This window comes from Crocuta crocuta, unplaced genomic scaffold, assembly GCF_008692635.1.
Source record: "Crocuta crocuta isolate KB4526 unplaced genomic scaffold, BGI_CrCroc_1.0 scaffold216, whole genome shotgun sequence".
Taxonomy (NCBI): Eukaryota; Metazoa; Chordata; class Mammalia; order Carnivora; family Hyaenidae; genus Crocuta; species Crocuta crocuta.
The window spans coordinates 600396-625184 of NW_027531504.1; the positions used below are offsets into that span (position 1 = coordinate 600396).

Genomic DNA, 24789 nt, shown 5'->3' on the forward strand with positions numbered 1-24789 from the left:
AGCAGTAACATTCCATTCTCCCCTTGGGACTGGTAACCTCTAATTCCTGTCTGTATGGATTTGCCTGTTCTAAATATTTTATATAATGAACATTTCATATGTTTCTTTACTTGTCCTGGTAGTTTCTGCTTGTTTTTCAGTGTTCTGGGGGTTGAGGGGTGAGGGGTGGAGATTGGAGTTGCTCACTCTGCCATTTGGCTGACATCATGCTTTAGACTGATTAGTTTTGATTGTTGCTTTTTTTTTTTCACATAATATTTTATCAAACACTTTATCCTATGATGAGTCTGTATGCTTTGTTTTGGCCATTGCTGTGTCCTCAGAGTCTAGAGTGGTACCACATAGTATTTATTAACTGAATTAAGTTACTAATTTTTAATTAGTATTTGAAAATATGGTTTTTAATAGCTTTATAGTATTTGTGTGACTGTACCATAATTTATTTTCCCCGGTTACCTGTTGTTTAAGTATTAAACTACTGTTCCCAGGTTTTATTTTTATAAGTAATAATGGGCCATTATCATATTTATTCAGGTCTTTGGGCTCATCTATGATGATTTTCTTGGCGTGTATATCTAGAAGTGGCATTAGCCAGAACAAAAGACATTTTGTTTGGTCCTTTGATATATGGTGCTAATTGCCTCTCAGGAAGGGGGCAGTTTTTTAAAATGGCCTTGTAGCTGTTTAAAAGTATATGACATACTTTTCAACTAATTTATGACTTTTCTGTACTTCAGACTCATAAAAAGATACTCTTCTTGACATATTTAAAAAATGTTTATAACTAATAGCATGAGATAAAATTGGTTTGTTGATGGAAGTGAGTGCAGTAATTATCACAAGCAGATATTTCGTGAAACTTTACTCATTTCACTAAACTTTTTAACATAAAATTTTATTTAAATTTTGCCAAAATAAAATAAAAAAGAAACCTTAATTTGACAAGTTTGGGCTTTTGGTTTAATAGTTTTTTTTTTTTTAATTTTTAATGTTTATTTTTGAGAGAGAGAGAGAAGCAGAGAGAGAGGGAGACACAGAATCTGAAACAGGCTCCAGGCTCTGAGTTGTCAGCACAGACATGGGGCTTGAACTCATGAACTGTGAAATCATGAGGTGAGCCGAAGTCATATGCTTAACTGACTGAGCCATCCATGTGCCCCTGGTTTAATAGTTATAATGGAAATATTTACCAGGTTCAACTATACTTTCATATTTTGGTTATATTTTCCACATGATATATTGTAATTATTTGTCTCATTTGTCTCCCCAGCAGGCTGTAAGCCCTTTGAGGGACTAAATAAATTCAATATGTTTTCATAGTCTTAATATCTTATATTTCCTATAGTACTTTGTAGTTGTCAGAATATATGGATATATATCTGCTTGCTTGTTTTTTGTAACCCCTTATAGAATAAGGTATTAGTTAAATTTTACATTTGGCATTTAAAGAGGTTTAAATGACTTGTTTAAACCACGAAACTGGGGCCTTCTTACGTGACTCTTGTTTAACTCTACGGATTGAATAGCCACAACACTGTCCAGTAGAACTTTGTGCATGATGAAGTATTCTGTAATTCTGAGCTGTCCCATACGGTAGCCACTAACCCAATGAGTGCTTGAAATGTGGCTGGTGTGACTAAGTTACTGAGCTTTTTATTACTTTTATTTAGTCTTAATTTAAATAACCATATGTGGCTAGTGCATACCATTTTGGGCAGTGCAGGTCTAAACTCATAGGTAGATAACTGTTTGACAGGACTCTTATAGCAGAGATTCAAACACAGGCTACAGAGTAGAGCACTGGATTTAAAGTCCATCCTATACAATTCTGTGATTCTATAAACTCTGACCAGTATAACAAGTAAACCTATGTATACCCCAGAAAGTCAATTAGAATACATTTTGAAAGTACCTTTGGTAGGTTTTTTTTTTTTCCTTTTCATATTATTTAAGTGTGGTGGTAGGAGGTTGTTTTTTTCCCTTTAGATATGAATGTTTTACAGTGAACTACTATCAAAAGGTTTAACATTTTTAATTTTACCTTTTAATATGGTTTCTTTCATTGTTTTGCTCTCCTTTCTATCCCTGTGGCAAATAATCCTCCTTCTCTGTCTGCTCATTCATTTCCTTAAAAATCTCAGTTTTCTCTCTGGAAGAAAAGGAGATTTTATTAAGTTGTCATGAGTAATCCTATCCTTAGTTATTGTTTTCCCTGACAGTAATCTGTTTTAATCTGTACTCATTTAAAAGCTGAAATATTACTAAATATTATTTACTTATAGGTAAATATTCCTAAAGTATTCATGTAAGTATTAGTCCTTAACAGAGATGTCAACTCCTTGAGGACGGAGGCCTGATTTCCATCTTGTGCTCCTTAAAATGTGTAACAAATATATGTTGTGTGTCTAATTTTGTGAAGGATTCAAAGAATGTAGAAACGGTCTGCAAAAGTGTTCTTGAGTTTAATTAATGTTTGAGTAGATAGTGGTCATGTATTTGGGTTTGGATCATTTCTTTTATGTGAAATGGGAGAACTCACCCAGTTTTAATAACCATTTAACTCCTAATAAAAAATGAGTTAATCTTTCATTTTAGTCACTTTGCATTGGGAAATGCTGCATACTGAATGGTTGTGTCCTTCCAAAATTTATACTGTTGAAGCCTTGTCTCCAATGTGATAGTATTAGCAGGAAGGGCCTTTAGTGGTGGGGGTGGAGGGATTAGGTCATGAGGTAGACATTAATGCTCTTATAAAGAGACCTCAGAGAACTTCCTCGCCCCTCTTGCCGTGTAAGGCTACACAAGGAGAAGGCAGTCTGTGAACCTGAAAGCAGGCTCTCACCAGACACCCATCTGCTGGTGCCTTGATCCCGGTCTTCCCAGTCCTTAGAATTGTGAGAAACACCTTTCTGTTGTTTACAAGCTACCCAGCCTGTAGCATTTTGTCACAGCAGTCCAAATAGTGATGAGCAGATTGACTTGCTGATTGGTATCAAGGAAGAGGACGGTTAGTAGAAAAGATAAAACTTAGAATATCTGGTCTTTCTTTTAGTACCTCTTAATGAAAAATTTTTTCAGAAACTATGAATATCATGTTGTAATCTGGGAATATTATAAACTTGTTTTTTTTTTCCAATGTTATAAACTTCTGCCATCATTATTGGTATGTGAAAAGCCCTGTCAGTGTTATAAAGGGTTCTTACTGCTTGAGGTTGCAGAGCCTGACATCTTAAGTTTTACAGGGTAACATGTCACATTTCTATGCTTGAAAAATTGAGAGGGGTGCCTGGGTGGCTCAGTCAGTTGAGCGTCTGACTTCGGCTCAGGTCAGGACCTCACGGTTCGTGGGTTCGAGCCCCACGTCAGGCTCTGTGCTGACAGCTCAGAGCCTATTTCAGATTCTGTGTCTCCCTCTCTCTCTGCTCCTTCCCAGCTCGCACTCTCTCTCTCACAAAATAAATAAACATTGAAAAAATTTAAAAAAAAAGAAAAATTGAGAAAGGGATATTTGCTTTTACAGAGAGTTTTATACCCTTGTGTGCCTAGCCTGCTGTTATCTCTTTATTAACTCTAGCCTTTACCTTTTACCTTGAGTATCCTGGAATGAATCTGAGAACAGAAAGTCTGGGAGTAAAACCATGTCGTGTAAGCTGTTCCAAGATGTTTGCCTTGTAAAACTAGTTATATTTATTCATTCTGGAATGTGTATTGGTTTTATGTGAGGCACTGTGCAAGGTTCTGTGAAGAAAATTATAAAGAGATCAAGTTCTTGGCTTTGAGTTGCTCACGGAAGTTTAGACAGATATGTAAACAGGTAAATTATATTGTAGCATGAACCTGTGAACAATTTGTGTGGAGGAGCTGTATAGCCCTGTGTGATCGGCACATCTCATTTACTCATCAGATCATGTGAAATAGGTGGCATTAATTCCCTCATTCTACAAGAGAAGAAACTGAGAGTAGACAAATGCCCTAGATCATTTATTCATAAGTCAGATTTAAACTCATGTCTTCTGATGTAAATCTTATGATCATTGCACTGCATGCCAGTTCTCTTCTGGATAATAACCTTCCTCTTTTCTTCCTTAGCTGGGGAATTTCTCTGATATAAAGGATTATGGAGTTTGTGTCTCATTAACTATTATTCTACTACAGGCATACATTTCAGCTTGTTCTGTGATTATAAAAATCTTCAACCAAAGCATGCACCAGTTTTATAACTCTAAAAAGCTTATCATCAGGGCACCTGGGTGGCTCAGTCAGTTAGGTATCTGACTTTGGCTCAGGTCATGATCTCATGGTTTGTGAGTTTGAACCCCGTGTTGGGCCTCTTTGCTGACAGCTCAGAGCCTGGAGCCTACTTCCCATTCTGTGTTTCCGTGTGTCTTTCTCTCTCTCTGCCTCTCCCCTGCTTGCTCTCTCTGTCTGTCTCTCTCAAAAATAAATATACAGTAAAAAAATAAAAATAAAAAGTTTATCATCTAAAAATTTTAGTATTTGTTTGCACACACCAGTTAAAGGACTGTTAGATATTCTAAAAATCCTGGGAAAAAACATAAACTTATTATGTGACTCTGGTCATTTAGAAACATGCACAGAAACAGATCTGGGTCATTGAATTAAGGATGATAAACATACCAGTTTCAGAACTGGTTGAATGACCACTTTTATTTTATTTTATTTTATTTTTTATTTATTTCTGAGAGAGAGAGAGAGAGACAGTGTGAGCAGGGGAGAGTCAGAGAGAGAGGGAGATACAGAATCTGAAGCAGGCTCCAGGCTCTGAGCTAGCTGTCAGCACAGAGCCTGATGCAGGAGCTCAAACCCACGAACCGTGAGATCATGACCTGAGCCGAAATTGAATGCTTAACCGACTGAGCCACCCAGGCGCCCCTGAATGACCACATTTATAAAGGCATGTTTGACAAAGCTCTGTGTAGTTTAGCAACAGAGGAGGCAGCCTGGTGAAGCTAAACAGGAACATGGACTCCGGAATTGGATTGATTCACGTCTCTGCCCCATCACACAGTTGTGTGGCCTGGAGCTTCTCTTTGGAAAATGAGCCATTGAAGTGCCTACCGCACAGTTAGTACCTTGTTGCAGGGATTCAGCGGGAGGAGCACCTGGCATGATGGCGCTTGCTGAACACATGAACGTGCCCCTTCTCCTCTGTGATCCACACATTAAGACTAATTTTGGCTGCAATTTGTGCAAAATGATCAACAATTGATCTGGAATACCTTGTATGCCATGATTATTAAAATGGAGTCTTAAAGTAATATATATTTTAAGCTAGCATAAAATGCCTTTAAATTATTTTTTACAGTACTTTATTAATAATATATTGTTTTAGTGGATTTCAGAGCTCATATTGTATTTTAATAAGTAGTATTTTAGTTCATTGTGTCTTAACTTTTACCAACAAACTACTTTTAATAGCAGAAGAAAGTAAATACTCTGAAGAGAACAGTGTAGAGAGGAGGTGTGGGGGGAATACGGGGATCGCTCAAAATGGTAAGTGGTAAATTTTTTGAAGACCAACATTTTGTCTTTAAAAATCACATCAATTTTCTATTTTCCTCCATAAAAATTTTGTATTGCTACCAATATAATATTTTAAATGTCTTACCATTATAAAAATGATGATTCGGGAAGATATGCTTTCTTTACCCAAGACTTCTAACATGCCTGGTACCTTCCTCATACCTTTTGTTTACAATCATGTCCTTCTGCAGCAACACAACAGACTGATGACATACACTTTGTACTTAGTTCATAGTTGAGGAAATTGAGCACCGTAGGTTACACAGCTGCTAAATAGAAGAGCTGAGGGGGTTCTTCCCCTGGAGGTGCCCCATATTCCCAAATCCAGTCTTCTGCCACTACCGCTGTAACCAGATAATACTTAAGAAGAACAAGATGGTATATAATACATTGTGCTGGGTATGAATTGACAATAAGTAGAACTGTAAGTAGTTCTGTACCTTCAAGTAGTTTATAACTCCATTGCTCTGACAAGATGCTACCATGAGGGGGATAGTAAATAACAATAAAAAAGCTAAGGGATTGCAAGGCAACCAATGCTAAGGGCAGTGAATAATTAACTTCCAACTAAGCCGTGGAGACAAGTTAAAGTTCTGAGAAGGAAGCATTCAGGTCGGGCTAAGGAGTATAGAAAAGCTTTGTGGATGAAAATAAACTTGATTTTACAGTATAGTGTTTCTTCAGCCTTTTCCTTTGATCTTTTGTTTATTGCTAATAATGGCTCTTGAAAACAAGATCTAATTGCAAGTTTAAGTCTATTTTGGCTTCTTTGTTGTTTGAAAGGTGTTTATATTTGTAGAATTTACTCCACAATAAATAATTTGATAATTGCCCATTCAAATTTCTACTCTTTTCCATTCTTGATAGTATAGGAAAATGATCATACTCTAGCCCTTAGATGATTTTTATTTCATTTTCAAGGCTCCTTTTTGATCCCCCATTAGCACATTACTCATTGATTTAAAGAATTTGGCAAGATTTCCATAATAGGGTTTAGCTGACAGTTGGGATTAAGCAGAAGAGGGAAGTGGTTATGATGGAAGAGAATCCAGTTTCAGTGTTGATGGGGTAGGTCCTGGGACCAAAGACCTAAAGGAGGCTGAAGACAAGAAGAGAAGAGACATGGTATCCCAATGGTGTTGACCTGTGGGTGCAGGGAAAAAACTGTGCCAGTCACAGTGCAGTCACATAGCCCTGTACCTCCTTCTGTCATATGTTCTAAGGGCTGGAAGGGATTTCAAGGACAATTTGGTCAGACCCTCGTCACATCTGTAAAACAGATGAAGAAACAGCCTAAAGAGATCAGAGAACTTGCTTAAGGTCTCATAAAAGTGAGATGAGGCCCCCATGTCCCCAAGACATAACCCAGCATTCCTACTATCTCCCCTAGTAGTGTGCAGAGCTCTGGGCTGATACGAGCATTCCTAAATGTGTTAGATAAGGACCTTTTGCTGCTGCTGTTCTTTCTGATACACCAAAGTGGTTTGGAGATGGTGAGATTAATTTTTCTGATGAAGGAAGGCACGTTGTGTTAAAACAGCACGTCAGCATCTCTCAGCCACTGTGAAGTGTGCCCTCTCTGATATTATCTCCCCATCTTCTAGGTAGCCCTGCTAGCCAAGAGCAATGATACTGAGCTTTATTTTTTTGTGTGTGGCTTATTTTGTAAAAATAATAGATATACTAGTTGTCCTTTTGCAGCTATGTAGGGATATTAATGGAGAGTCACTTCTGTTTGAGCTCAATTAGTTGATCTAAATCAATACAATCATATTATGAAAAATATATATTCAGTACTTAGCAAGGAAGATGGCATTTTATAGCTATATGCCTGCCATTGGGTTTGGTGCTATGTGTGATACTAAAGTAGAGCTCATTCCCACTCCTCTTGGAATTTCCAGTCCAGTTGGAGAGGCCAGTTGGATGCATATATGGCCTCAAATCTACCATGACTAAAATAGGGAGCCCACCAGCTCTCATCCTGCTACACCTCCCATGTCATTTAGTGGCCCCACTGTCTCTTCAGTCACTCATAATAGAAGTACTGGAAATCTGGCAATGACTTTTGCTTCTCTTTCCCTTCTTCACCCCCCACCCCATTCAGTCTGGTAGCAGATCCTCTAACACACCCCCTGTCCCCTAGCTGAACTGATGTTAGCTCATCCTTTAAGACTGTTAACATTGCTTCTTCAGGGAAGTCTTAAGTGTCTTCCTTCAGTGCAGTTGTAGCCAGCAGTAAATGTTTCTATTAATCACTAGCTATAGTTTCTTGAAGTCAAGGAACTTATTTCTTTTTGTAAACCCAGTACGAGGCACATCAGACCCTAAGTTTTTAAATCAGTACATTGAATGATGGGAGGATTATTAGTTGTATTTATGGTGTTTATGAAGTAGCCCAGTGAAGTAAAGTCTGTAAAGATAGGCAGAGGCCAGATGTTGAAAGCCTGAATACCGTGCAAAGAACTGCTCAGTTGTAGCTGGGCACATGGGTCCACGAGGCCTCTCCTGTAGCCACATGTTGTCATGTGACTGCATTCTGGCCAGTGAGAACAGAAATGGTAGGTGCTACTTCCAAGAAGTTTCCTTAATGGAGGGGCATTTCATTCCCTGTCTCTCCTTTCTGCTGGCTGGAACGGAATCTAATTGATTCCCCCCAACCGCATAGTCATGTGAGTGTAGCAGGGCCATACATTCTAGGATTTGTAGTGTAGGAAGCCAGAAGCAGCCTTGGCAGGAAGGAGGGCATTCCAGGAAGAGGAATAGAGTGGAAGGACACATTTGAAGGTCAGATAGAAGAACATGACCTGGCAAAGGAGACTGAAAAGGAGTCACCAGAGTGATGGGAGGAGAACCAAGTGAATCAGTAGGGAGGAACTGGGCAGCCACTACCAACTGAGTAAGATAGAGAGGACAAAAATGTCGATGCTACTGGATTCGACAACATAGAGGCATTGGTAAGAACACTGATGTGGCGAGGGCAGAAGTGATATTGGAGTAGGCTAAAGGGTGAAGAGAGCGTAGGAGGTGACTCTCTAAAGATATTTGCCCTTGAAAGAATTTGGAACAGAGGACCAGCTGGCAGAGTGTGTGGAGTGAAGGGGAGGCTTTCCCAGAGATTATATGCTGATGGGAACAATCCTATTGAGAGGAAAAGAGAGGAGGCAAGGTCTTAAGATGAGTTGGTGAGATCCAGAGCAAGTGGAGAGAGATGTGATGTTTGCAAGGAGGAGGGACACTTCCTCTATGGTGAAGGGAGTGAAGAAGAAAATGGGGCACATATGGGTGGGCTTATGGGTTTCTCGTCCAGGCATGAGGGAGCTCCTATCTGAAGACTTCTGTGCGAGGTTATCATCTGAAACTTCATAGGTAGTAAGGCTTCATATCTTGTCAATCTCTTCTGCATTAGTTTTGTTCTGTGCTATGAGGAGAGTCTCCAAAGTTTTGAATGGATCATGTTGCTTGCCTGAAAATCCTTCAAGGCTTCTGCTTTCTGAGGCACACAGGGCACAGCACAGTCAAGGCCTGATTTCTCTTCTCAGCCCTGTTCTCTCCACTTACTCTCCTTAGCTCCGGCCAAAGCTAACTGCACTGTTGCCCTGAAACAACTCGCCCTGGCTGCTTCTCAGCCTTTGAACATTCTCTTGTGGCATTGTCCCCTTCTCATTCTATAAGACTCTCTTTAACTCCCCTCCCCTTCCACAGGCCAGTAGCTATAGCTTTTATTTATATATCTGTATAACTATCCTTATATTGTAGCTTTTTATCTGGGTCGAACACAGTGTCTGGTATACATGAGTTGGCACTGGGTGAATTTTGATTGCTTTACCTATTCCTTTACTGATTCTTAATGAAATTGAAATGAAATGAAAGTTATTTATTTGGTACAGAGAAACAATGTTTCTTTTTATTTTCCCCTTAGGTGGTTCTGGAATGGAGCCGGGATCAGTACCATGTTTTGTTTGATTCCTACAGAGACAATATTGCTGGAAAGTCCTTTCAAAATCGGTAAGAAGAGATCACTTTTGGAGATTATTTGAACTCAGATGATGAGTCATGAGATAACTCTTGCTTTAAATATAACAGTTCAGGTTGGGGCGGGGGGAGGAGTCCTTCCAAATGTAGATATGGTTTAACTTATTCAAGGCTACTCCTATCTGAAGGAATCTTGTAGTCCCTCCTTACATTTTATGGTTGAAAAATCTGATTCCCAGAGAGTAATCTTTCCTTGCAGTTTATTGAGTACTTTGAGTTACATGATCTCATTTTATCATTGTCCCAGTTCTGTTAGGTAAAGGTAATTCCATCCGCCTGCAGGATGAAGAAACTGGCTGGCTACTCTGGCCAGTATTCTCCTGTTGACCTCACTCTGTTAACCAGGACCATTCTGTGGAAGCCCCTGGGATTGACCCCCCCCACCTACCCCTGTGGTCACCATATCTTGCTGCCTCACTGTGAGGAGGAGCAAACCTTACAGATTGGGTCTTTTTCTCTTTAAGGGCAAGCTTCCTGATGCAGCCACTCTTAGATGCTGTCTTCAACCTTTCTTTTCCTTGGAGTTTTTTTTCCTCCCCCATAAGACAGACCTCAGAGTGAAATTAATCTTTCCCCACATCTGCCTTCCCTTCTTGCAGCTAAAGTGGTTTGCACAGGCTCTTTTTGGTTTTTATCTATAAAATTATTACTTATATTGTTTTATATCATAAAAGCAGTTTACATCTGTGGTTGAAAACAGTTCAAACAGTACATAAAAAGTTAAGCCTCTCCATTCTATTTTGAATTTCCCCTCATCTAGAGGAACTGTTGTTAATGATTTTTTTTAAGTTAATTTATTTATTTTGAGAGAGAGAGAGAAACAGAGCGAAAGTAGAGAAGGGGCAGAGAGAGAATCCCAAGCAGGTTCCATGCTGTCAGCACAGAGCCAACACGGGGCTTGATCTCACAAACCATGAAATCAAGAGTCGGGTGCTCAACTGACTGAGCCACCCAGGTGCCCCTGTTAATGAATTTTTGTTAATGATTCTTTTGGTAATCATCATTCTAACTTTAAAAAATAAATGGAGTTCTCTTTATTTTTTATTTGTTTATTTTATGCAGTATTTATTGATTCTCTTCCATTGTGATGGTGCACAGCCAGTTACAGGGCCAAGGTGACCAGAACAAATGTGGGGTAGCTAACAGGAGTAGTTAACCTTGCTAGACTGGAGTCTAAATGTCAGAGGCCATAACCAAAAACCTCCCTTGATCCTGAGTGTCCATTTTCCCTTGAGGATAGTTCTCATCTCTAGACTGCACCACCAATTCCTCTGGAGCCCTTGCTCCCTGCTTAGAAGCACTTCCTTGTCCCTCTGTTCACTTTTTATGAGTCCCTTTGTGGTTTCTATCAAATAAATGGTTGTTAAAAGTAGTGTGCTTATTATATATATACATTGTTATAGTCCTGACCATCTCAGGGAGGAAGGGCTATGGGATTCTTTGAATTGATGTAGAGCTTTACTCTTTGCTCAGTGCCCTGTGTGTGAATGACATTCCTGAATTTTCTCCCTTTAACAAAAAAGGAATCTTTAAGCCTTACTCTGTTTTAGACACTGAGATATAACTATCTGTGGTAAAGAATTTCACAGGCTAGTAGGGAGAATGGCTTATAAGCAAGTAATTAGTGAAGTAGGGAAACTCTAGGCTTTCCTCTTAGGAAAAAACAGTTTTTTCCTCTTAAAAACAGTTTTCAAAGAGTCTAAGGATTTACAAAATCAAACCTATTTTTTTAATATCAGTTCCAAGGTGTTATTTGTGCTGACATTTGCACTGGTGGTGTAAAAGCAGTGGTGGGTAAAATTGCCACACCTTGTGTGAGTCATTGTATTCTTCACCACCCCATATTTGCAGGGGTAAGATAAAAGCTAGTTTCACTTAAAAAAGCTCTTGAAGCACTAAAAGTTATTAATTTGATTATATCTTGACCCTTTGGCCACACATCTTATTAATGATCCATGGGATGGAATGCACTGACTGTATGATGATTGTCTTGAGGAAAAGCCCGGTGTGGTTTTTCCTAGACCAGCCCTGTTTCATGGGGCACCACTGTCGTAACTTAAAAGGACAGTTGACAGTTATGCTTACTTACACTTAGTCATTTGACAGATGTTTTTTTGACAGTGAACAAAGCAGTTCTATCTCTTGAAGGATAATGAATAATAGTATTCGTTGCCAGTGGTAAAATTTGAGCTTTCAATGTTTTATTTATTTCTGAGAGAGAGAGAGAGACAGCGTGAGCAGGGGAGGGTCAGAGAGAGAGAGAGATACAGAATCCGAAGCAGGCTCCAGGCTCTGAGCTAGCTGTCAGCACAGAGCCCGATGCGGGGCTCGAACCCACGAACCGTGAGATCATGACCTGAGCCGAAGTCGGACGCTTAACCGACTGAGCCACCCAGGGGCCGCAAATTTGAGCTTTCAAATGTGAATTAGAACTTGAGAAACTTGTATCTATCACTGTGAGCTTAACAGGTTCACAGTATCATAAAGACTCCTCTGGTTAGATCTGTGCATTGTCCAAAAAAACCACATTCATTAATATTATATAAGAAACTTAAGGAAATATGTCACCATTTGGCTGATCTGTGTAACTAAGTAAGCTGTTATTTTCAAATGTGATAACCAACACATTGTTACAAGATCGTTACAGGTGTTACGAAATCTTACATGCATAAAAAAGTCATTCAAAGTGTAAGAAAGAACAATGGATTTCAGTGTAAAAAGCACAAAAAGTTCCTTAATGTGGCTTCACATTCCACACTGCAATGAATTTTTAAGTAACTACTACTTATGTTGGTAGGATCAGAGAAGAAAGCCTACTGTTACCTGAAAAAGCTATTAAAATACAGCTCCCCTTTCCAACTACATTATCTGTGTGAGCCTGGGTCGTCTTTATCCTTCAGCCAAAACAACACGTGTGAACAGATTGAACACAGAAGATCCAAGGTGCTTGTTCTCTTCTATGAAGTCATTAACGAGACTGACAGAAAAGTGTAACAGTGCCTCTCTTCTCACTCGTTTTGTTTTGTTTTAGAGAATATTATTTCTTCTTAATTCATTTTAAGATGAATTTAAAGTGTCTGCTTTATTTTCAAAGATGGTAAATGTGAATAGTTACAGTCTATAAATAAAAGCTTTTGGCGGGTCCTTAATTTTTAAATGTGAAGGGTCTGGAGAGTAAAAAGTTGGTAGAGAACCATTTCTTTCACAAAGCAGTTCTTAAAACCTTAGTGTGCAGCAGAATCCCATGGAAGGCTTGAGAAGATGCAGTTCCCCCCACCTCCAGAGCTTCTGCATCTGGAGGTCTCACAGGGCCTCAGAGAATTTTTATTTCTAATAATGACATGACATTTCACTGGTGGTACCGAAGCTGCTGGTCTGGTGGCTACACTTTGAGAACTAGTGCATTAACGGATTCTTGATGAAATACAATTTTCCTACTTCTTCATTTTCATTTTAGCTGATTTTCCTAAGAAAAGCTCAAAATGGATTGTTTTTTAAATCAAATATTTATCAGGTGTTTATTAAACCTACTGAGCCTTATGCTGTGCTAGGCACTGATGGTACAGTTGCATGAATCCCTGCCCTGAGGGAGCATCAAAATTTTAGAAGGAAAAATAGCTTTAGAAAATCCAGATACTGAGGTCAGCAGTTTTAATTAACCATTCTTGTTCTCTTTCTGAAAAATTTTGTGTATGTGTGTTAAATATTTCTCCTCCTAATTTTAGATTGCGTTAAAATATAGTTTGATTTTTATATTAGGATATTTCAAAACTGACTAATTTTGAAGATGACCAGTAAATAGATCATATATATAACATATCACATGTTCAAATATATTTTAAAATACCATAATGTTTATAGGGAGTTTTCATCATTTTGCGAGTTTCACTGCAAGTCTTTTTAATGTTATTTGAAATGGTTTTTTTTTAAATGTTTTCTTTATTTTTGAGAGAGAGAGTATGAGTAGGGAAGGGGCAGAGAGAGAGGGAGACAGAGGATCTAAAGTGGGACTCTGCACTGATGGCAGTGAGCCCAGCAGAGAGCTGAGCCAAAGTGGGACACTTAACTGACTGAGTGACCCAGGCGCCCCTTTAAAAGAAGAGTCCATTCTATATGTCAGTAACAAGTGAATATGTAAATTATCTGTTGCTACTAATTGTGAGGCATTAAGTCAGCCTGGGCTTCTTTGGCACTAAGATACCATTTAAATTCTGGGTTTTCATACCTACTTTATAGAACGTAGAACCAAAGGACTACATTCATGGTATCCTTTACATGTCATAGTGCCTGTGTATTCACTTAAACCAAACTGACTAAAATAAAAGCTGTATTATTGTCACCATGGCTTTGGTTCTGAGTCACAGGTGACTTATTTAGTCTTCAGCTCTAAGACAAAGGCTTTCTTTCATCTGGAAACTAAGATATAGTGGGCTTGTGGTCAGAAAGAAAGACTCAAACTCATTGTGGCCATGTCTAATAGTAGAAAAACAACTGACTCACTGATCTGGGGCAGATCACATGATCTCCTTAGTTTGTTAGTTTAACACCAGAGAATTAAATTAATCTTGTAATGCAACCTTATTAGAAGAGCCAGTACATCAATCCATTATATACTTATTTCCCCAAATGAACATGTATGGATATCCTTTGATTCTATTAAAAAATCTTTAATAGCAGATAATCACTTTTATAGGATATCTTTGGAATGTGCAGTTCTTTAAAAAAAATTGTTTAAAAATATGTCATCTAAGCAGTTTTTTAAAATTAATTCTTAGTCTGAGAAATTGAGAGTGAGATGACCTTGGATAATTTAGATGTAGGTAATATAAAACCTCTTTCTTTCTTTCTTTCTCTCTTTCTTTTTCTTTTTTTCCCTTCCTTCCTTCCTCTTTCTTCTTCCCTCCCTCCCTCTCTTTCTTTCTTTCTTACTTACTTACTTATGGAAAAAACTGATGTATATGTTGAGGGAATGAACTTAGAGTTTTAATTTAGCCAACGAGTATATGTTAAATCTCACTCATATACCAGGCCCTATTTTTAGGCATCTCATGATGAACAAGAGGAACTCACTGACCTCATGTAGAACTGGCATTTTAGTGGGGGAAGGTCTTTTTTTTTTTTTTTTTTAATTTAAAATTGTGAACTACAACCTACATGTAATTCATTCGTTCTCAGAGTGGATTTCTGGACTGGCAGCATTGGCAGTACCTGGGATCTTGTTAGAAATGCGAATTCTCAGGCCCTGCTCCAGACCTAATAAGTCAGAAACTCTGGGGATGGAGCCCGGCAATCTGTTTTTACATGCCCAGAGGTGATTCTGATGCCTGCTAACATTCGAGAACCACTGGTATAATAAATGCATAAGAAACCTAGCTGAGGAAGCTTTCATATACTGTAACTTATGGTGAGGAGAGAGTCTGAAGATAACGGGAAAGAGGAAGTAATTGAAGCCCGGCACAGAATGCATCGTACCATTTCTGCCCTAGAGATACTCCATCTAGTGGATGATAGACATGCATAAAAACTAGTACAAAATAGTGTGCTAAGGGTTCCTTAGTGTACAGAGTACAATGAAACTGTGTGGTAAGCAGTACATTCTCTTTGTGGGAGGTGAGGGAAGAGGGCAATTGGGGAAGGAGGAAATGGTTCGGTGAAGCATGAAAGAGGATATTTTAGGCAGCGGGAGAGGCACGTTCATAGGCACAAAAGCTTGCAAGTCTTAGCCTGCTTGGGTAAACAGTTGGGAGTGTGTAGAGCACAAGGGGCACATTATGGAGGAGTTGACATTTTATTCTGCAGACAGTGGTGAACATTAACAGGAAGGTTGGTAGATGCTCAGCTATCACATATGTCTGAGTATGAGGTGATTCCTGATTTTTCCTGTGAAGCTCTGGGTCCCTGGTTCCTCTTTGACCCTCATATTCTCTTATGCTCTTCCTTTTGCTCCCCTTGTCTGTGCCACACTGGCCTCTGGTTCATTGATTGTGCCTGTTGGGTGTCTGCCTCAGAACATTTGCACACTTCCCATTCTCTGGACCATTCTTCCCCCATTACTCACATGGCTTGCTTCCTCTCTTCCTTCACATCTTTGCTGAAATGCCACCTGCCTATGCATCATAATGAACTTTTATATCATACATCTGAAGTAGACCGGAAAGGTGGGGAGGATTTTGGTTAAGTTGGTAAAAGAAAGGGGAAGAGAGCTTTCAGCCGGGGTAAAACCTGAACAGAACACTAACATGAGGCTTAGGTTGGATACTCAAGAATTAGATGCCTGCCTCACTCCTTATTTTGAGGAAAAGATAAACAAGGAAAAACAGTGAGTAGTTTCAGGAAGGTCGGTGCTAGTGTCTCATATATATATATATATATTCATACATATATGTATATAAATCATTGATTCATTGAACAAATACTGAGTGCCTGTATGCTGGGCACTTTTCTAATTGATTAGATAATTTAAGGAACAAAACAAGAAAGTTTCCTGCCCTCTTGGAGCTTACATTCTGGGGGAGGGACATGTACAATTACCAGTGTATGTAACAAGTTAATTATTTTATATGTTAGAAAGGTGGTAAGTGCTATGAAAATAAGAAAAAGCAAGGCAGGGTGAGGAAGGTTGGGAGGGGCTGGGCTTGGCAGCAGGGAATTAGAAGGCTGCAGCATTAATTAGGTTTAGGTCTTCATTATGGACTGTTGGATAGGTCCTTTTTGGTAATTTTGTTTTGCTTTTAACTTCTTTTCTCTGTTTGGCTGCATTTGCATTGCATCACCCTTGTTTGTCAAACTGAGCATGTAGCCTTGTAAGCTGAGCTTCTGGGACTCCCGACAGTCTTAAAAGTGGAGTGATGGCGGCTTCTTTACAGGGTGGTTGTGAGGATTAAATGGTGCAAAACTGCAGAAATTATCTGCATGCATCTTGCAGAGAAAGTTCTCAACAAAGAGTCTCTCAGCTCCAGCTGGTTGGATTACTTTTTCATTGATTTTTTTTCATAATCTTTGAGTTTAAACCCTGTTACATACTCTTACTCCTAAATGTATTGGAAAAACACATGTAAGCTGAAGGACCTGTGGCTTTGCCCTAGGCTCTGTCTGCCCATGCCGATTGATGTGGTTTATACCTGGGTGAATGGCACCGATCTTGAACTACTGAAGGAGCTACAGCAAGTCCGAGAACAGATGGAGGAGGAGCAGAAAGCAATGAGGTAAAATCGATCTTTTAAAAACAAAACACACACTGGGGCACCTGGGTGGCTTAGTCAGTTAAGCGTCTGACTCTTGATTTCCACTCAGGTCATGATCTCACAGTTTTGAGCCCCACATCAGGCTCCACACTGACAGTGAAGAGCCTGCTTGGGATTCTCTCTCTTTCTGCCCCTCCACCTCATGTGCACATGCTCGCCCTCTCCTCCCCTCCCCCCACTTCTCTCTCAAAATAAATGGAACTTAAAAAGAAAATAACAATATATAATTGGAGTTAAAACACACACACACACACACACACACACACACTTCTATGAATATAAGTAACAGTGCATTTCAGAAGGGTAGGGTGATGTTCACATTGCTAATCCAAACAAAAACCTGCATCTCACATTTGTGCCATTATAAGATTTTGTCAGTCATGTGTCCAACCCTTATTTCTTGGTGCCCAATGAGGACTCAGCCACTTTGTTAGATGGCCGTTTTATGACTATGCCGTTCTAGTGATGCCTTGCTCTCTGAGGGCCTGAAAGGAAAGGAGCTTCCTCTGGGTTCCTGCTTCTTACTCTGTCTGAGTTCCAGGCGTGATACCTTCATGAAATAAGGTGTTGTTATGCAAAAAAGTTTTTTTCCTTTGAAAAATAAAGCAGGCTTCCAGACTTAACTTTTTTCCATTTGATACAGTACAAAGTATGTTCTTTTTACCCCTTTTAATATCAAATCATACAATATGGTATTAGAAACTGCTAATTTTTTATATGTGGAATTTTGACCATTTTAGTTAATTATCTGAGAAAGGTACAATACACTTGAATGGAGAACCTTAAGAGCTAGAGATCTGGCTGATATAACTTTTCTTCTGATTCCTTAGCATTTGCTGAGAATTTCTCCATTTCTTCATTTATTTCTTCACAAATATTACGGGTGCTCCCAGTTGCAGGTCATTGGTGAAGTTATACTGCAACAAATTTTCTCTCTCTCTTTGTGTCAGAGACCTTCCCAGTGCATGAAAATGACTCTGGCAGCCTCGTACAATATTTTAGTAGTAAAACATACAAGCTTAAATCAATTTTTATGGTTACTGTAGGAGCTATGTGATAATAATTGTTGAGCATATTTCATTGAAACTTAAAATTTATGACACATCTTAAATGTTGTAAGCATTATATTTTCTGACCTACTGGTTAGTTCCAGTAGAGTAAATAAGAAAATCCGTGTTGTTAGTCACCTTTTGTTCACATTTTGGACTAGTACTAGCTCATGAATATGTAATGAAATATATTTGTTTTCATTAGAGAAATGCTTGGGAAGAATACAACAGAACCAACCAAAAAGAGGTAAGTGTTTTGATTTTCCTCTCAGGAATAGAAGTTGAAGTATTGAAGTGAAACTTCCAGGTTCTTACTTGTTTTGTTGGATATACAGTATTTTGTGTTTACTATTCCTCTTTAATCCCTTATCTGTTAGCTTTTGACCCTAAATTAATTGCCTTTTTTAGATGAGAAATCTTGCAGTGCCAAAGGCATAGTTGATTGAGAACTAACAAAGCTTTATTGTTTCTGGATGGGTTAGGTTTTTGGATGTCAGGTTTTTCTGCTCTGTTGTTTCCATTACTGTCTTGGTGCGCTGTTCTTTTGGTCCACTTAAAGTGTAACTTCTACCCAGTGTTTTCATTTATAGAACTTCTATTCATCACTCAGTTGTGTGTTTATTATGTATTTCCTTATCTTTAAAAGCTCTCATCATTGAATGTCTTATATTTAAGGGCTTGGGAAGGGGATTTAGCCCAGTGCTAAGAATCAGATGTGTCCATCATGATTTGAATCATACCTGACTCTGATAGATCCTTAAAACAAAACTGCCTCACTGACAAGCAGAAATTTCTGTTAACAGCACTTCCCCACTTAACCATTAGTCTTAAAATAAAAGAGTTATTTTATAGAAATGATCCTAAGGAATTTTGAGATCTAGAAGTAACTTTTGAATCATTTCTTCATGTTCTGTATATTTATTTTTAAAAGGTTTTTTTTTTTAAACAGTTTATTTTATTTTTTGAGAGACAGAGCATGAGCAGGAAAGGGGCAGAGAGAGAGACACAGAATCTGAATGAGGCTCCGGGCTCTGAACTGTCAGCACAGAGCCCGATGCAGGGCTTGAACCGACAATAGTAAGATCATGACCTGAGCCGAAGTCGGACACTCAACCGACTGAGCCACCGAGGCACCCCTCTGTATGTTTGTTTATAAATATACTGCTGGTAGCACTGTTATTTTTAAGTGACATAAATAAAATTTTTAATTATTTAAAGTAATGATGCCACACTACAGAAGGGTTGAGAAGAGAGTAAAAAGAGCAAGCTCATACTTATACGCCCCCCTTTCAACAACTGTGATCATTTTATTACTCCCTTTTTGTGCATGTATTTATAGTAATTTATGATCTCTGTGCAATTTTGTATCCTGCTTTAAAAACTTTATAAAATCTACACATCTGTGTTCATAAATTATCTTCATGCTTATCAGTTTTAATAGTTATAAAATATTCCATAAGGTAACTGTACTATAATTTATTAAATATTGGGCACTTCTGTATTTTCACTATTGTAAATATTTTTTGATCTTATATTTGGGTTTGTGGCATTTTCTGTATGTGGCTTTGTTTTTCCTGTTTTGTTTCTCTTCTCCTATTTCTATTCTACCTCTATCTACTGAGGTAGAAGCATATGTATAAGTTTTTATGGGTCTGAATAAGTATACCCACGTATACTACGAAATTGCTTCTCCAGAGAGAAAATGGGAACACTATTTGCAGTGACGCCAGCAGTGTTTGAAAGGGATAGGTTTACTGTGCTTGCAGTTACATTGAGTCCATTTTTTGAGGGATGCTAATTTAGTAAACAAAATGTGATGCCTCATTGGGTTTTTTTTTTTTGGCATTTCTTTAAATATTAGTGAATTTGGACAATTTTATATATTGTTTAACTATTCATAGCTGTCCCTTTGTGATTCTCTAGCCATGTTTTGTCCATTGTTTACTTAGGTAATATGTTTATTCTAGGCATTCCTTGTATTTATATAGAAATACCTTATACATTCATCTTAGAACCTTGTCACATTTGCTCTTGTTTCCATTGGTGTCGCGTGTCTTTTGAATGCAATTTATTGCATTGTAATCGGAATTGATAAATTGTATCTGGTAGGATGACACTCTGTTAAACAGAATTTAACTATTCCTGCTCTGCCTAATGATAGACTTCACTAGAATTATGAATAATCTATAAAATGGTAGTAATGAAGTGCTTAGTTTCTTGTGCACCTTTGAGTTAGTAAATTTTGGTGGCAATCATATTAATAGGAGCTTGAAAGCTCCTTTAGAGCTGCATGTATTTAATAGTTTTATGTCCTACTTGCTATCTTTTTATATTCTTGAGATAAGATTCTTTGTTAAAAAAGATTAGGATTTTTTATGAATATAGAAAAGCATCTGGAAAACTTAGTAGTACCAGCAAACTTTTCAGTGTTGATAACATTTTCAAGAACGTTTGTGAGCATGTTGGTGTTTGTTTCCAGCGAGAAGCAGCTGGAATGTTTGTTGACACACTGCATTAAGGTGCCAATGCTCGTCCTGGACCCAGCCCTGCCGGCCAACGTCACACTGAAGGACCTGCCATCTCTTTATCCTTCTTTTCATTCTGCCAGTGACGTATTCAACGTTGCAAAACCAAAAAACCCTTCCACTAATGTCTCAGTTGTTGTTTTCGACAGTGCTAAGAATGGTAAGATCTCCTTATGGGTATTTTAAAATCATGTTATCATTGGCAGTATGAATAACAAAATTCTGAATGGAACAGACATGATTCAGTTTTAAAGAAGTGTCTGATAAACCAAAAATAGAACAAGAGAGGCAGAAGAGCTGCTGCTGTATTTCAGTTCTGACTTGAGAAAAAGATTGCATATATTTTACTCTGTGGAATACACTTGTCTTTCTGTGCTCTGGTCAGGACCTTAACTTTGATACGTAGATTCACCTTATTCTCTAGCCTCTGAGTCTTTGTGGAGGCTTACTATTATTATTACTACTACCACCATATAACTCTTCAGAAAGGTTTTCTACAGTATGGAATGAACATACCTGGAACATTCTTCCTTTACATCCTGAAATATCTGTTTATACGGTTGATTTGGCCAGATAACAGAATTGAAATTGTAATTTCTGGCATTGAACAATACCTGCATCTAAAGAGCCCATCCTCCCACTTGGCCACTGAGCTGCTGAGCCCCACGCCTGGGTCTCCTCTAGTCTGTTGTCTCTCATGCTTCCTCTGCACTGAGCCTCTCTCCTCAGACGCTCTGTTTTTCACTTGTATAAGATGAAAGCTGTCATGTTCCCTTTACAGCATTCAGTCTTAGTCTCATTCTTTCCATGTCATACCTCCTAGCTGAAATCTTTGGAATTATCTTCGATATGTTCTTGCTTTTTAATCTCCATCACCAGTATATTGACCTTACCCTATTACTTTTGCTTTTTGCAAATGATTCTCCCCTTTCTTACTCATCTCACTTCCTTCGCACCAGACTCAATTTCTTCACACAGGCTGCAGTGATAGTCGCCTAGCCGCTCTGCCTACCTGTAAAGTTCTTCTCCAGTCTGTCCAGCACATAACTGTAAGCGAATCAGAAAGCTCTGATTTTACTGGTCCGCTCCCTTTTTGAAGACCGTAATATAGTAGTACTTGTTTTTCATATGGATACAGAATTCTCTTCCTTGGTGGTCAGGACTCAGCTTTGACTGCCTTGACTCTGCCCATTGTTCCTCACATTCCAGCCCTCCAGCAGCTCCTCCAGACTGCCCGTCTTCACATGTGGGGCCGCTCTCCCCGCCCCCTTCCCCCCCAGCCCATCTCCTGTTCTTTCACGCCTTGTCTCAAGTTCTGTCTCCATGAAGATCCCGGGCCATCGGTTCACAGTGATTCTGTTTATTCTGACTTCTCTGTATCCCTGTAGTGCTTGTCACCCGATTCACAACTTCGTTTTTGGTTGTGCAGGAGTTGATGGTATTCTCATCTAATTTCTTAATCGAGCCAGAAACCTTATCACTCACCAGTTTGTGTCCTGAACAGTATCGAACATTGTGCTGTCTTATTAAATACTTAATGAGGTATTTGTTAATTTGAAAGGAAATTGTAACCTAAGTATAGATATCATCCCCTTTACTCTCTAGATTTCTTTCTTAAATACATTTTTGTATTTAAGTTATAGTTTAAATATATAGGGAAAGTAAAGGGATAATCTTTGACAAATTATAGCAAATTAATCTGTTTTCTTGTTTGGCTAAATTCAGCATTGTTAGGTATGTATGTATGTATGCATGTATTTCATTTTGAGAGAGAATGTGGAAGGAATAAAGGGAGGGAGAGAGAGAGAATCCCAAGCAGGCGCCACACTGTCACCATGGAGCCTGATGTGGGGTTTGAACTCAGGAACTGCGAGATCATGGCCTGAGCCGAAATCAGACGCTCGACCAACTGACTGAGCCACCCAGTTGCCTCTAGCTTTGTTTTTTACATTACTTAAGGTGCTCTGATAACATTCCATCTGAAGAGAAAAGGAAATGACATTATGTTAAGAATTATAATAATTCACTTATAACGTCTATGGAGAGAATCTTGGGTTTTTCTTCTGCTAATTTTATAACCTAGCAAAGACTCAAGAGGTTTGTAAATTTTGATATAAATAAAATCTGAATAAATACTGTTTTTGAATTCCCACTTAGGTTTCTGTTTGCCTGCCCTCCTTATTCATTGGTCAAATAAAATTTGTTGGGCCATTGCTCTGTGTTGGTGGTGTTTCCAGGTAACAGGGAAACAGCAGAGAACAAAAAAGGCACGTCCGTGCCTTCATGGAGCTCTTATTTCTAGTGCACCACAGACTCATTCTTTATCCTCCTCAGTAATCTAGATCAAGGACTGCCAAATTCTTTCTGAAAGGATCAGATAGTAAATATTTTAGGCTTTGTGGGCAAGAGGCAAATGGAGGATGTTATGTAGGCATTTTTATAGGTATTCAACATTTAGCCTTTTTAAGAGGTCATTTGCTTGGGGCCACGCTAAAACAGACAGTGGCTAAATTTTGGCCATGAAATGCCAGCCCCTGATCTTGATGAAAATATTTGTTCCACATGTGATGTTCCATTTATCTCATTTAACCTCTTTCTAGTTAACCATCAAAATTTGACTTTTTTTCTCTTTGTGAAATGTGTCATTTCTGCCCCTCTGATGATTCTGCTACTCTATCGAGTAGATAGCACTTCAACAGACACGCAGTCCAGCCCTGTAGCCTTGGCCTGGGTTTCCTCAGCAAAGTGGTTTTTCCAGTCAAGCTTATCCCCTTTGAGCTACAGGAAATGAATTTTCTCCTGTGATAGTTCACTTTATCTCTGGAGTACATTGTCCTTTACAAGGAATTACAGTGTTTCCTTATAGCTTTCTCATACTGGGTAAATTTGTACTTGTTGGGATCTTACAGAACTCATGTAATATAATCCCTTTCCCATGTGATATTTCTTTTCATTCTTACTCCTTTAGCTGTCTCTTAGGGGCTTGTCTGTGTTCTAGTTTGCTCTTCTCAGAATGAGCTTTAGTTTCTGTTACTTTTAAAGTGTGTCAAGTAGAATAGAACATTTTTTTCAGTGTGGTTCAATCTGCAAAGAGTGGATCTGTTCATTCAGTATTTGTTGAGTGCATACCTTGTACCAAGTAATATTCTCAGTGCTGAAAATGTAGACAAGAAGAAAATGAAGAAAGAGACAAAAATCTTTGCCCTCATTGAGTTTACATCTTGGCAGAAGGAGGCAGCCAAAACAGCATACGAATAAATTATGTAATTTGTAGGAGACAAGTGGTATACAGAAAAATTGAGCCAAAGAAATTGAGTGATAGGGGCAGACTCACTGAGAAGGTCATTTTTGAGTGAAAATTTAAAGAAGGTGAGAGGACCAGCAACATGAATGTATTGGGAAGAAGTGATTCAGTTAAGTGAAATAGCCAGTGCAAAGTCCCTGAGGCAGGAGTGTGTCTGGCATATTTGAAGAAGAGCAGAGAGTCTGGTGTGGCTGGAATAGGGTGAACAAGAAAGACAGGTAAGAGATTAGCCTAGAGAAGTAATGGGGAACAGAGGGGGTCTGCCCTGGCAGCCATGGCGAGGACTTTGGCTTTAACTCAGAGTGTAGTGAGCAATCATTGGAGGATTTTGAGTACAGGAGTGATATGATCTGACTAATGTTCCAAAAGGAGCAGTCTGGCTGCTGCAGTGCGAATAAACTGAGGAGAGGCAAAGATACAATCATTCAGTCAAGAGTCAGGCAAGAGGGAAGATGGCTTGGATTGGAGTAGTAGAGAGAACAGGTTGGATTCTGGACATTTTGAAGGTCAACCTAACAGGATTTCCTGATAGGTTGATGGTAGGGAATAGAGCCCCACTTGTCTCTGTCCCTCGGGGAACTCTCTCTCTTCTCCCTCCCTCACTTGCACCCTCAAATCAATAAATCAATAAAGCACAGAATTACAGTAGAAATTCAGTATGGCCACAGCACATTGTTGACTTACTGAATTTGCCCTAGACTAAAACACCTGTCTTTTTAAAGAAACAGTACACGCTAACGCCCCAATACTTCTTAATTTATGCTCGTGTAGTTGGTTTTTGGTGCCAAGTTAAAGGTCTTAAACTTTTGTGTATAGAAGGTTTCATTTTGTTAGGTCTGACTCATTGCTCTAAGTAAGAACTTTGGGGAAACCCTACCTCATATGTTATCCAGGAGAATCACTTCTCTGTCGGCTTTACGTAAGTGCACACGTTTCACAAGCATTCCTTCTATGTCTTCCAAAACCTTGAAGGATTGTGGAACAACACAGAACCTATGGGGCAATCTTTGAAACCTCTCTCTAGGTTACTTGTGGCTTTATAATTTCAGTCTTCAGTCAGAATTGGTTATAAGCCACCAAATTTAGGATCT

At 38.8% G+C, this 24789-nt stretch overlaps 1 protein-coding gene across 1 annotated transcript in view; it reads left to right on the plus strand.

The window, feature by feature from the left end:
• GNPTAB (N-acetylglucosamine-1-phosphate transferase subunits alpha and beta) overlaps positions 1-24789 on the plus strand; it is a 91715-nt gene that overhangs the window by 21645 nt on the left and 45281 nt on the right. The window contains exons 2-5 of the mRNA XM_077772153.1: positions 9464-9549; positions 16662-16781; positions 18075-18116; positions 20349-20554. Coding sequence (XP_077628279.1) covers positions 16675-16781; positions 18075-18116; positions 20349-20554 — 355 coding nt within the window. The 5' untranslated portion in view covers positions 9464-9549; positions 16662-16674. The remainder of the gene's footprint in view (positions 1-9463; positions 9550-16661; positions 16782-18074; positions 18117-20348; positions 20555-24789) is intronic.